Source organism: Ctenopharyngodon idella, chromosome 15 (genome assembly GCF_019924925.1).
Source record: "Ctenopharyngodon idella isolate HZGC_01 chromosome 15, HZGC01, whole genome shotgun sequence".
In the NCBI taxonomy this organism is placed as follows: domain Eukaryota; kingdom Metazoa; phylum Chordata; class Actinopteri; order Cypriniformes; family Xenocyprididae; genus Ctenopharyngodon; species Ctenopharyngodon idella.
Window position 1 is genome coordinate 12,367,020 of NC_067234.1, and position 13,435 is coordinate 12,380,454.

The 13,435-nt window shown below is 37.2% G+C and overlaps 1 protein-coding gene across 2 annotated transcripts in view; it reads left to right on the forward strand.

Annotated features, from left to right (window-relative positions):
- The window catches only part of LOC127496274 (gap junction delta-2 protein), a 40,246-nt gene that overhangs the window by 17,095 nt on the left and 9,716 nt on the right, over positions 1-13,435 (forward strand). The window contains exon 1 of one of the 2 annotated variants that reach the window (XM_051864081.1): positions 6,822-6,910. The exons of the other annotated variant lie outside the window; for it this stretch is intronic. Coding sequence (XP_051720041.1) covers positions 6,870-6,910 — 41 coding nt within the window. The 5' untranslated portion in view covers positions 6,822-6,869. Of the gene's footprint in view, positions 1-6,821; positions 6,911-13,435 lie in introns of those variants that run through there. 2 annotated transcript variants of the gene reach the window in all.

A 13,435-nucleotide genomic window follows, 5' to 3' on the forward strand; every position in this document is an offset into this window, starting at 1 on the left:
TGATAGAAAACTAATAAGTAATATATGATTTATATAGGATTCTTGGTATTTGTCAGGGCCCCCTAATTCCCCGGGGCCCTAAGTGGCTGCTTACCTCACTTATTGGTTAAGTCCGCCCCTGCCTCTTCTGGAAAGGGGGCCGGGAGCAGCAACTCATTTGCATTTAAAGGGACACACACAAAAACGGCGTGTTTTTGCTCACACCCAAATAGGGGCAAATTTGACAAGCTATAATAAATGATCTGTGGGGTATTTTGAGCTGAAACTTCACAGACACATTCTGGGGACACCAGAGACTTATATTACATCTTGTAAAAGGGGCATTATAGGTCCCCTTTAAGCAAACTTACCACTACATTACACAGCTATAGCTTGTTTTACAGCTGATTAGCCCAAGTTGGTGAACATTCTGAGGTGACCTTCAACCTTCAGGTGACTCTGTGTGTCACATGCACAAATGACAAATCCACTTTTGCTAGTTTAACGACAGAAAACAACGGTCGCCGCGCCAGGTGCATGGTCCAAAAGGGTTGTACCTAGTCTCTTAATGAGACATGGGTGTGTTTTGGGCGTAATGTGCAATAAACCAATCAGAGTCCCATCTCCCATTCACTTTAAAAGCCAGTTGCGCTCGCGTCATGGCAGATTCACTATTTACATGGTGGACTTTGCAAGCGGAAAGACTGAATGCTTCTCCAGAGATGAATCCTTTTATTATTTAATATTTGCTGTACTGCTGCGCATCACTGTGTGTGTAACAAGCAGAATGTACGCGTGTTGTGCACCCGTCTATAGGCGCATATTACTAACGTGCTCTTTAAATAACAAAATTGTTGTTTGTTGGTCAATGGCGCAGTTGTTTTCAGTTGCCTCAAAATAGCAACACGCCAACAATGTACCTGAACACACCTTGTTTTCAGACCAGCACGCCCAAGGGCGAACAGATGGACGCGAGTGCATTTGCTGTTTAAACAATGTGGTGCTGGACATGAAAATGATAACTGCGTCGGGCTGAAGCTAGCAAAAAACACTTGCGTCGTGCCTGGTGTATGATAGGGCCCTCTGTGTTGCACTTATTTTCTATTACTAAGATAAAACAGTGTCATTTTACTGGTAATGTTGGTGTTCAGAAGGCATTTAGGTCTTGAAAATCATCTAGTTGATATCAATTGTCTCTTTTCTATTTCTAATCCAATCCACAGTCTTATTTGCATTATGTCACTCATTACATTTTAGTACTCAATTAGTAATGTTTATGTATATTGAAATATATTTTTGAAATAACTACGTTTGAAATACAGCTCCCATCCCTCCCAACCATGTATAAAATGCAGCTATATGCCCATACATTATGCATACGGACATTTGTTTAATATTATGGCCTCAGAGCACGATAAAAATTCAAAATAGTTAACATAATTAATTTAAGCGACGGTAAGATATGCGTGTTAAAAAAACAGAAAAACAAATCCCAGTCACACTTCACAGTCCGCAGCGCAGCTGGAAATGCCACAAGCTAAAACTGCACTGGAACATGAGCTTTCAGCTTTCTTTGATTCAGCCACTAAAATAACATCTTTTATCTTATCTGCTCCATTTCCATTTGTCCTTCTTTCTGACTCGTTCTCCTTATTTTCTGAAGCAGTAAAAGAACTGGGTGAAACTGAACTATGGTTTGTTGCATTAGGAGGAATGCTTTTCAAAACAACCCTTTTCTTCGTGCCTCTCAGCTCCTTTGTGTTTTCTTAATCAGAGTCATGCCGGTGTAATTGCTGCTATCAGAGGCAGTGCATTATAGCACACCGCTAGAGCTCAAATAGAGTCTGAATAGACCTCGACGTCTCAATATAGCAGGTCCTTATCACATAACTGAGGGAAAATCACTCTCTCACTCTCCTTTCCCTTGTTCTCTCCAGCTTTCTGCCTTGTGTTGTTGCCGTGGTAACAGGCAGAGGGAGGCAGAGTGATGCTGTGGGTACCATTGATGGGGGGAGTTTTGGGGGATTCTCGCCCCCCACGGACTGAACGCCTTCACACCTCCTTACTACACACAGTCAGAGGCATTACAGGCTAGTGGTAGATACACTTGATATCGAGTGGCATGTGCTTCCTCCACATATAATAATGTATTAATCAGGGAAATAAAGCTTATTATCATTCTGATTGATACACTCTAAAAAATTCTGGGTTAAAAACAACCCAAGTTCGGTTAAAAATAGACAAACCCAGCAATTAATTAATTAATTGACCAACCTGCTGGGTAGTTTTATTCAACTCAAATATTGTTTAAAAATTACTATATTGCTTGCTTAAAATGAACCCAAAGTATGTAATTATGTGTCTGATTTTTAATTTCTAACATATTTTGGGTTCATTTTAAACCAGCCATACAGTAATTGTTGCATATTTGGAACTACCCTCTATAGAAGATGTGTTTCATACATCAACAATAGTATATTTATTATAACACAGATTATTGACAATAGACAATGGATCTTTTTATTCTCTGGAAATTTCGCTAATGTATAGAAGCTTGTTTACACCACAAAATAAAAAATAAAAAAGGTGATTGCGACTCACAATTCTGATTTTATAACTGGTTTTATAACTTTTATAACAATTGTGTGTTATAAAGTCATAACTGCGAGATATAAACTCACAATTCTGAGGAAAAAAAGTCCAAATTACGCAATTCTGACTATAACTCACAATTCTGACTTCACAACTCGTAATTGTGATATAAAGTCAAAATTGCGAAATAAACTCACAATTCTGAGAAAAAAAGTCAGAATTGTTAGTTTAGAACTCACAATTCTAACTGTATAACTCGCAAGTCTGACTTATAACTCACAATTCTGACTTTATATCTTGCAATTCTGACTTTATATCTCGCAATTCTGACTTTATAACTCGCAATTCTGACATTATAACTCGCAAGTCTGACTTTATAACTCGCAATTCTAACTTTATATCTCGCAAGTCTGACTTTATAACTCGCAATTCTAACTTTATATCTCGCAATTCTGACTTTATAACTCGCAATTCTGACTTTATAATTCTGACTTTATATCTCGCAATTCTGACTTTATATCTCACAATTCTGACTTTACAACTCACAATTCTGACTTTATATCTCGCAATTCTGACTTTATAGTTAAAAGTTACTTATAGTCAGTAGAATGTCTGTTGGAGAGCTTCAAAATAAAGTGTTAGCATATATAAACAGACAGTTTACTGATACTCTAATGATTGACATGTAGTTACTTAGAAGGTCTAAAGTGGACTATCAAAATAAAGTGTTACCCAACAAACTCCCAACTCGAAGTATTAAACTTTGTTTTGTACATTGCCCTGCACTGTTTGTGGTACAGACATGAATGAGACCTCAAATGGTGTGTCTTTTAAAGATATTTAAGAATTTTGTTTGAGGCAGATATTTACCAGCAAACCAGATGTTTGTTGAACCATCACTTTTGATGTAATGTAAAAACAAGTTATGTTTCCCTAACATATCTGAACAGATGGTCCTTTGTCAGAATAGACTAAAATGTGAAGCAGATTTAATGCCTTTGGCTTGCAAGACTAGACAGAGTTTGAGCAACAGGATTGACTATTTTGCATACATCTGCTAAAAATGAATATGTCGACATTTAGGAGCACACCATTCAGTAGTGGCCAAAAGTGATGACCCTACAAATTTGACTAAACCATCAAAATATGAGGAAAATATTATAATTTTTTAAAATTAATATTAAATAAAAATGTAAGGTTTGAACCAAATCATAAATATAATTTGAGAAAATCTAATAAATTTGGCTGTAACAAATTAAGGTCTTTTTGGATTGACAGGAAACTAATGAGAGAGACAGCAGGTGAGCCAGTCAGGAGGGAAATGAAAAGAGATGAAAAGAGACAGAGAGAGAGTGTGTGAGCGGAACGAGTGAGGAGTCGTGGGGGTTGGGGAATAGATAATCTAAAGCTATTGGATGGCATTAAAGAACTCGTAATGCAAGAATCCCTCTATTGGCTGCAGTGCAGATTAAAGGTTGTGGGTTTGGCGTGTGGAAGCTATTATATAATTCATCCTCTGATGAAATTTTCACCACATTGGCAGTTTTTTTATTCACGAAAATCTCATATTATTTGTCAGTGTTGTGTGTGTCTGTGCACATGTGCAGTTCCTTGCATTTTTCCTTTCTCCATTTCCCAATATCCTATACGGACTCTTTTGATCAGTCTTGCTGCCTACGCTGTTAACCACACAAAGACAACACACTCCTGCAAAGTGCACAGTGCTTGCAATGAGTTGCAAAAGCATAAAACAAAGAATACGTTCTCATTATACACCTTGGCAAAGTCACCTCAGAAATCAATTTACTATTTGGTGGGTTTGGATTTCATGTGATGAAATGTTAGGGAAACCTGCAATGGAGCACTGCTAGCAACATGTGATGCTCATTTGAAACCTGTTTATTCTCTCTTAGCATCAATCATTTTAAAGAAGTGTGTCATTATGTTTTCAATGTTAAAATATCCCTGTTTAATGTGCTGAAACAACTACAGGTAAATAATAGGTAAACCTCACTCCCCCTGGCCTCTATTGATGGTTTGAGCCCCACTTTTGTTCATGTTGGACACAAATGAGATTTCTGTCCCATGAAAATCCATTCCCTCAAAACTTCATATAAAGCCATTGATATCTTCAGACTACGTGGATTAAACCACTCGACTGACTTATTTGGACTGGTTTTATATGAACTTTTGGAAGCTTGAAAGTTTTAGGGAAATCTCTCAGGTTTCATTAAAGTGCCCCTATTTTGCTATTTTGAAAGTTCATAATTTTGTTTTGGAGGTCCATTTGTCGTGCAGTACATCTTTGCCCCTGTCCAGCCATGAACTCAGACTGAACCTGGAGAAACAGAAACACAGCTGCTGATTGGGTGCAGATTAAAGCTGCCTCTTTGACCTCACAGCTGGACAACAGGAACACTGTGCATAAATCCATAATAAGTGAGGACTCCAATCACATAATTCACTTACCTGATGTGACACCTTCTAGAGCTAGAAAGCCCCTAGAGAACCAATTAAAATGGAAAAACAAAGTGAAATTTAACTGTAACGCATTTGTAGATTTAAAAGCTACATTAAAGGGATAGTTCAACCAAAAATGAAAATTTGATGTTTATCTGCTTACCCCCAGGACATCCAAGGTGTAGGTGACTTTGTTTCTTCAGTAGAACACAAATTATGATTTTTAACTCCAACCGTTGCGGTCTGTCAGTTGCATGACAATGGGAACTTCATTTATAAGAGTAAAAAAAAAACATGCACAGACAAATCCAAATTAAACCCTGCGGCTCGTGACGACACATTGATGTCCTAAGACACGAAACGATCGGTTTGTGCGAGAAACCGAACAGTATTTATATCATTTTTTATCTCTAATACATCAATATGTCCAACTGCCTTGAGCGCACACACGGCATCCGGTGCGTGAGGTGTGTACGCGCTCTGGTGTAGTTTAAAGGATTAGTCCACTTTCAATAAAATTTTCCTGATAATTTACCCACCCCCATGTCATCCAAGATGTTCATGTCTTTCTTTCTTCGGTCGAAAAGAAATGAAGGTTTTTGATGAAAACATTCCAGGATTATTCTCCTTATAGTGGACTTCAATGGTCTCTCCAAACGGTTGAAGGTCAAAATTACAGTTTCAGTGCAGCTTCAAAGGGCTTTAAACGATATCAGACGAGGAATAAGGGTCTTATCCAGCGAAACGATCGGTCATTTTCTTAAAAAATAAAAATGTAAATGCTTTATAAACACAAATGATCACCTTGCAAGTGCTTTCGCTTTCCGTATTCTTCAAAAAGCTTACGCTGCATGTCCTGCGCCTTCCTTATTCAACTTATGGAATGAATGTGGCGCCAGCTCCGTTTTTTACGTTAGTTGAATGAGGAAGGCATAGGACATACAGCGTAAGCTTTTTGAAGAATACGGAAAGCGGAAGCACGTGCAAGGCGATCATTTGTGTTTTTCGTTTCGCTAGATAAGACCCTTATTCCTTGTCTGGGATTGTTTAAAACCCTTTGAAGCTGCACTAAAACTGTAATTTTGACTTTCAGCCGTTTGGAGGCCATTGAAGTCCACTATAAGACGAATAATCCTGGAATGTTTTCATCAAAAACCTTAATTTCTTTTCGACCGAAGAAAGAAAGACATGAACATCTTGGATAACATGGGGGTGAGTAAATTATCAGGAAAATTTTATTTGAAAGTGAACTAATCCTTTAAACTACGCTAGAGCGCGTACACACCTCACACACCGGATGCCGTGCGTGCGCTCAAGGCAGTTGGACATAGTGGTGTATTAGAAGTAAAAAATTATATAAATACTGTTCGGTTTCTCACACAAACCGATCGTTTCGTGTCTTAGGACATCAGTGTGTCGTCACGAGCCGCAGAGTTTAATTTGGATTTGTCTGTGCATGTTTTTTTTACTCTCATAGATTATGTTCCCATTGTCATGCATTATACGACTGACAGACTGCAACGGTTGGAGTTAAAAATCATCATTTGTGTTCTACTGAAGAAACAAAGTCACCTACATCTTGGATGCCCTGGGGGTAAGCAGATAAACATCAAATTTTCATTTTTGGGTGGACTATCCCTTTAATACTACAGAGGGAATATTCTGAATTAATAGTGCTGTTTATTAAGTTTAAGACATCAAAAAATGTGTTCGTACACATGTATACGTCAGTGCTGAATATTGTTTAAGATTACACATGACTGTTTACCGAAAGGAAAAAAAGGGACTCTTATTATGAAGTTCCCGGAAGTACCGTGGTTGTTGGTTGAGCATGAGGAATGTTGAAAAGGCAATGGATATGTTGTACACGAATAAACAGGTGATCGATTGACTTCTGAAGTGTGTCGATAAGCGTAACACTGTTTACTTTCTATGAAGAGATAGCTTCATATTAGAATTGGAGTAAAAAGTCATTTTTGGCTCTTTCGGTGTACTGTTAGTCTTGTTCTAATGTATTTAATGTATAATGCATGTCAAAGAATAAAAAAACAGCTCCAAAGGATTTATTACATGAATGATCTGAATGTGAATGATTATGACTGAATCACAGACCAGTTCAAACCATTTTGCCAACCAGATTGATTGTTTTGTTTTAAAATAATGAGAGATATTAATGAATCTGGCATTGCTGGTTCTGATTCCAGTCGACAGAAAATATGGGACACACGTGATTATTGGAAATAATGTCAGGGAAACTGTTTTTAAGGTTAGCCTTCGTCGGACTTGGACATTTTACAGCTTAGAGACGCATCTGACAAATATACACATAAGTTTATTTGACACATACTGAAATTGGCTTGATTAATCAGTAGTTGACCAGCCTTTCTATGACAATGAGTAATGAAACCCAACCCCAGACTAAGACCATGTTTATGTGGTTTTGAGTCAAGATTAAAGGCTTCTTCACACCATAGACTAACGATAACAATAAAGATGATATGATAAAGATATAGTTCTAGAAATCGTTCTAAATATAAAAGAATAGCAGAGTCCACACCACAACTATAACAATAATGGCATGGAGGAAAAATATAGACAGAATCACTTTCAGAATGATTTTTCACAGATGATGAACGATAAAAACATTGTCAGACAATCAGAATCCATCCTGCTTTAAAGGGGACCTATTATGCAAAATTCACTTTTGCATGGTGTTTGGACATAAATGTGTGTTGGCAGTGTGTGAACACAACCACCCTATAATGATAAAAATCCAACCACTTCTTTTTTTCTTAATCCCCATAAATCATAAGCAATGTCTCTGAACAAGCCGTTTCGAGATCCCTGGCAATGTGACGTCACATTAGCCACAGGCCCCGCCCACGAATGTTGACAGACACTGCCGTTTTAACATAGAACCGCCCTGAGTGAGTTCACAGCGAGCTGTACAGTCTGCCATTGCCTCACTGACAAGAACGTCTCCCAAGCGTTTTAGGTGTTCTGTACCTGGATGGATAAATCCACATAGCTCTCTCCATTTGCTCCCTAAATCTGAGCTGCTGAAGACGAGGTGGATTAAGTTTGTTTTCAAAAAAAATGCTCCCTCAATTCTACCGAAATTCGTTTATGTCTGCGTGAATCATTTCACACCGGACTGCTTTGTGAACGAATGTCAGTACAAAGGGACAATACAAAACAGAGGTTGTGCTAAAAATTTGTTACTCAAGGATAGATCAGTAACTGTTCGTGATCCAGCTTACAGATTCCAGAGTGATACTGGATACGGCAGTGATAAAGGTGAGAGCACTTTATTACAGTTCATCGGAGTTGATTTACAGATATAAAGTTTACCAGTTTATTAAGCACCACCCGAAAAGGCATAAGTTCTTTATATATTTGTTTACTGTTAGTTGTAACGAGTGTTTCTGTGTACTTCGCTATGTATGTTGATGATAATGCAAGGGAGAGAGAGAGAGAGTTTATGGATAATATTTAAATGCACACTTGCACTGTGTTTTATTAAGCTCTTACAGAGATTTTCTAGAGTGAAGACGGACGCTTCATATTTTGTGTGAAGTACAATAAACGTCATAAAACTCATCTGTAAAGTTTTAGCCATCAATCGGACGGAGTCCGGTACAACAGGCTTGTACTAATATAGTGGAAGAAGACAATATAAGTTAAAATCGTAATTGAACTAAACTATACCTGTTCTATCTCCATGCAGCTTAAATTCACAGTTTCTGACATTATAGTGCATCCTGACAGACTCCTTGCACCGGAGAATGGAGTATGAGGTCTCTGCGGAACAAAAGTGGCCATTTCTGTATTTGTGGGTGTTTTCAAACTGGTGGGTGTTTATATATCATGCAATGAAAATGATCCCCTTCACCCGACCCCACCCCTAAACCCTACCCACACTCTGACATGGGCAAATCAGGTAACGCTCTCAAAAACGCCCCTCTTTTTATGGCCTCGCCCATCAATCATTAATATCCTGCAGAGACCTGTACTTGGGAGAATGAGCTCTTGAAGCTCTGCCCTCTTAGGCCGAGCGCAGCAGCTCATTTGCATTTAAAGGGCACACACTGAAACAGCGCCAAAAAGTGGCAATTTTAACATGCTATAAGAAATTATCTGTGGGGTATTTTGAGCTAAAACTTTACATACACACTCTGGGGACATCAGAGACTTATTTTATATCTTGCAAAATGGGGCATAATAGGTCCCTTTTAAAGAGCTCCAGCATTTAAAGTGACAGACAACAAAACTGCAGCGCGCTTATAATAAACAGAACAATATCGTCCACTGATATAGACGCTAATATAGTTACAATTATCTTTAAGGTTATAGTTCTTGGTGTGAATGGGCCTTTAGAATAAACAGATCGATATTGTCCTCTGACACTAAAGCCTCAATTCCACCGAAATTCCATGGAACAGTTTGTCCCAGGAACTCTTTTCCCCAAGACCTGTTTCTGTCTGTGTTTCCATTGTGGTCTAAAGTACTGTGAAGATTAAGTCCGGTGATGCAGGACTGTGCGCGCGAAACACACCGAATACCACCCCAAAGTCCCTATACCTGGGGAAAGTTCCTGCAGTGAAAACGGGGCTTAATACAGTTATCTTTAAAGTTATCATTCTTGGTGTGAATGGGCCTTAAGATGCATGCTCAAGTGCTGACTCTCATTTAAAAATGAATGAGATCAGAAAAGCGACTACATTTCTGGATGAGGACATCAAGAAATATGGTAAAAGCGTTTTTTGAAGAACATAATGTTTCAAATGACCATTTAATACACGAAACAGCATTCACAACCTCATTTCAATTGGAAATGTGATGTATTTCCAAGTAATACATGATATTCAAGAGGGGGAAAAGAACTTTATGACTTTATGCATATACAGTATTTAAAATCAAATCACTATGTCGAGTTTCTAGCAACTCTGTTTAAATTTCTTAGAGGTGGTTGATATGACCAAAATCCTTACCACAATATAATTTATTTTCAACCACAGTAAGGAATGCCATCATGTTATAGCAATTCTGTCTGAAATCAGAGACGCTACTAATTGAAATTAAAACCATATCCTATATTTCTCAACATTGTTGCTTAAGTATTAAACTCAGACTCTTTGACAACCAGCTGTTTTTTTTTTTTTTTTTTACTAAAGACAACCGAATCGTTTCTTTATTGATGCTTTCTGAGATTTGTTTACTCTCACTAACAACAAAAACAGCCATTATCTAAATCCCTTATTTACTTTCAGACTTTTCATCTGCGACATCTGGTCATAAAAAAGGCTTACTCTTGCTTTGAAAACAAAAGAACAATATTTAAATCTCTTAATTGCCTTTGAACACTAAATAAATTTGACATTACTTTATTTAGCCTATACAGTAGCAACTAGCAAAATATGGTTGTCAGAAGGATAAATATGGTTTTGTTCATAAAAAGGTCAATGATAACAGCATTCATTGTGCGATTCCTTAAAATTTTCAGGAATCACAACTGAATTTCGTGTGCAAGTTTGCCTGAAATGTGCTATATGAACTAATCAGTGTCATACGGCAATGAGGCCACACTTTGCAGGTTGTTATGTTCAGTTGCTAATGTTATGAGCTGACTGGACAGAACCATGTGTCTGAAGGGGTGTAAAAAATAAATTCTAAAAAGCATAAAATGCAAAGTCCTGATATTTATTATGATTATTTAATACCTTACTAAGATGACATTAGGCATTACACAAGCCTACTGTGAGTGACAAAATTTACCACAAAGCAGAAAGTATGTCATGATGTGTGTCAGAATATAACTCTCTTAGCCATCATTTTACTATTATTTGATGAAGTACTGCTGCCATTATTGCTGGAAAATGTACACAAATGTGTCTTTTATTTGAAATGTTGTTACTGTCTGCTTTGTGCCAGGTTTTGTGGCTATGTAGCTTTGCTCAGAGAGGCATAAAATATCTGGTTAAATCCATCTGGGGTGTGTTTCCAAGAAGCATTGTTAGCCAACTATGGTTGCAAGTTCCATTGTTCCGTTATTGGTAATGACGGAGGAGCTCGCGACCATAGTTGGCTTTGGGAAACGCGCCCCTGGTTGTCTGTAGTCTGAAAAGCAAAAAAGTAAATTCTTTTACAAACTTGATCTACATAGTTTGCAATCCAAACAATGGGCCAAGTAGATTTTTTAGAAATGAGTTTTGGTCGGTCAAATTTTATTGCAAACAGTTTTGTTGTTGTTGTTGTCATTCAGGACACTACATGACCATTAACATACGCAAATCACAGTAGTGTTTAAAACTGTCTCTATATTTGCTCAGAGTGAGAGGTTTAGACATATCATGTGCATAATACAGTAATGCCTCTGGTGTCTGATGCTCCTCATGAGTTCAGCACAATGGCAAGATGTCAAAATTTCCAAACTGACATTTCCTTTGGAGGTTGTGTTGAAGCTAAAGTCATTGCTATGGTAACAATTTTAGATATAATGGATATTTCATATGCTCTCTGAACAACTGATCTGGGGTGTGTTTCCCGAAGCCAAGTATGGTCACAAGTTCTGTTGAATTGTTTTGGTGACGATGGAACTTGCGACCATAGTTGGCTTCAGGAAACGCACCCTCGATTCATTAGTTGCAGAAGGACAGAGTGGATAGTCAGTGCTACAGATCAGATTTGAAAACCAAATTGGTATTGGTTACAGTGTGTGCTTAACCTTTCAAGCCTATGAAATGTGGTTAAAGAGGACTTTAAGAAAAAGTACGCCATATCCACCTTGCACTTTGTACAAAACAATCCATAGGCAGTGTTGGGGAAAGTTACTTTTAAAAGTAATGCATTACAATATTGCGTTACTCCCTAAAAAAGTAACTAATGGCGTTACTTAGTTACTTTTTATGGAAAGTAATGCATTACACTACTTTTGCGTTACTTTTTCTCATCTGGGCTGGGCTGTTTATTTGTTTGTTTTTATAACAACAAAAAAGTTGTGCTGCCAAACGATTAATTATGATTAATCGCATCCCAAAATAAAAGTTTGTTTACATAATATATGTGTGTGTACTGTGTATATTTATTATGTATATATAAATACACACTCATGCATGTATATATCTAACAAAAATATATATTTATATATAATATATATGTAAGCAATAAGGTACGAGAGGCTGTTCTGTATCGTGAATAAGTCACGGCTGAAGGGCGTTGTTAGGCACGACGTGAAGCAACGCGTTTTATAACGGTCAATACAATACAATACAATACAAAAAACAAATATTAAAGCCAAAAATATGTATCAGTGCAACTTTCATGAAGTAAACTTTCACTAAAAGCCTTCCTTCCGCGGGAAAAAATAGTCCCTGACCGTGAACAGCAACAGAAGTTACATTATTACACCATTAGATGGTGGCAAAGACTGTCTTTATGAGCGTATCAGTCAGTAGCGAAGACTTTTACATTGAAAAGACTGAATTGTTGTGAACATGGAACAAGACGCAACTGACAAATGCTTTGACTAGCGCTGTCAGTCATGGGAAAACCCCTAAACTGTTAAAAGGACAAGATAATACATCGGACATTTAAACAGATTTTTTATTATGACCATAGGACTGACCTGAAGGAAAATGCTAAATCTGAATGCAGGTAATAAACTCTCGATCTTTTTCTCACAATACTTTTCTACATAATACAGTAAGCTTCAATGAACAATATCAATTGAGAACATACAGTTTACTTTGCTTAAAGTGGTTGCTAAGGATGTTATGTAGTGGTACACAGAACCGTTGGGTGAAGCGGTCATAGCCGTGTTTTATCGTGAATAAAACACAGCTATTGACCAATCAGAATCAAGGACAGGAACTAACCGTTTTATAATTTTATATATATATATATATATATATATATATATATATACACACACACACACACACACAGGTATAGATGCAAATATTTCTTAAATATATACATGTATGTGTGTGTATTTATATATATAATAAAGTACACACACACACACATATTATGTAAACAAACTTTTATTTTGGATGCAATTAATAGCTTGACAATACTACAAAAAAGGTCTATTTTTGGCAAATGTGAAGGCCCTTTCACACCAAAAGTGAAATGAATAAGCCTCAGGCTGAAGAAAATGCAAATTCACGCCTATACAGTAAAGGGCAAACAAACGGCAAAGCAGTTTATTCTGGAATACACAAGAATATAATGGAGATAAGTAAATGAGTAAATGTATGCTTACATTTAGTCTAGAACTAGTCTAGAATAACCATCATGTTTACACAGTGTACAAAATGCCTCTGCACTTATTCCCGATTTCTCTCAACGTGGAGACAGGAGAGGTGTCAGTCAATGAATAGAGAACAAAGTAACGAGTTACATT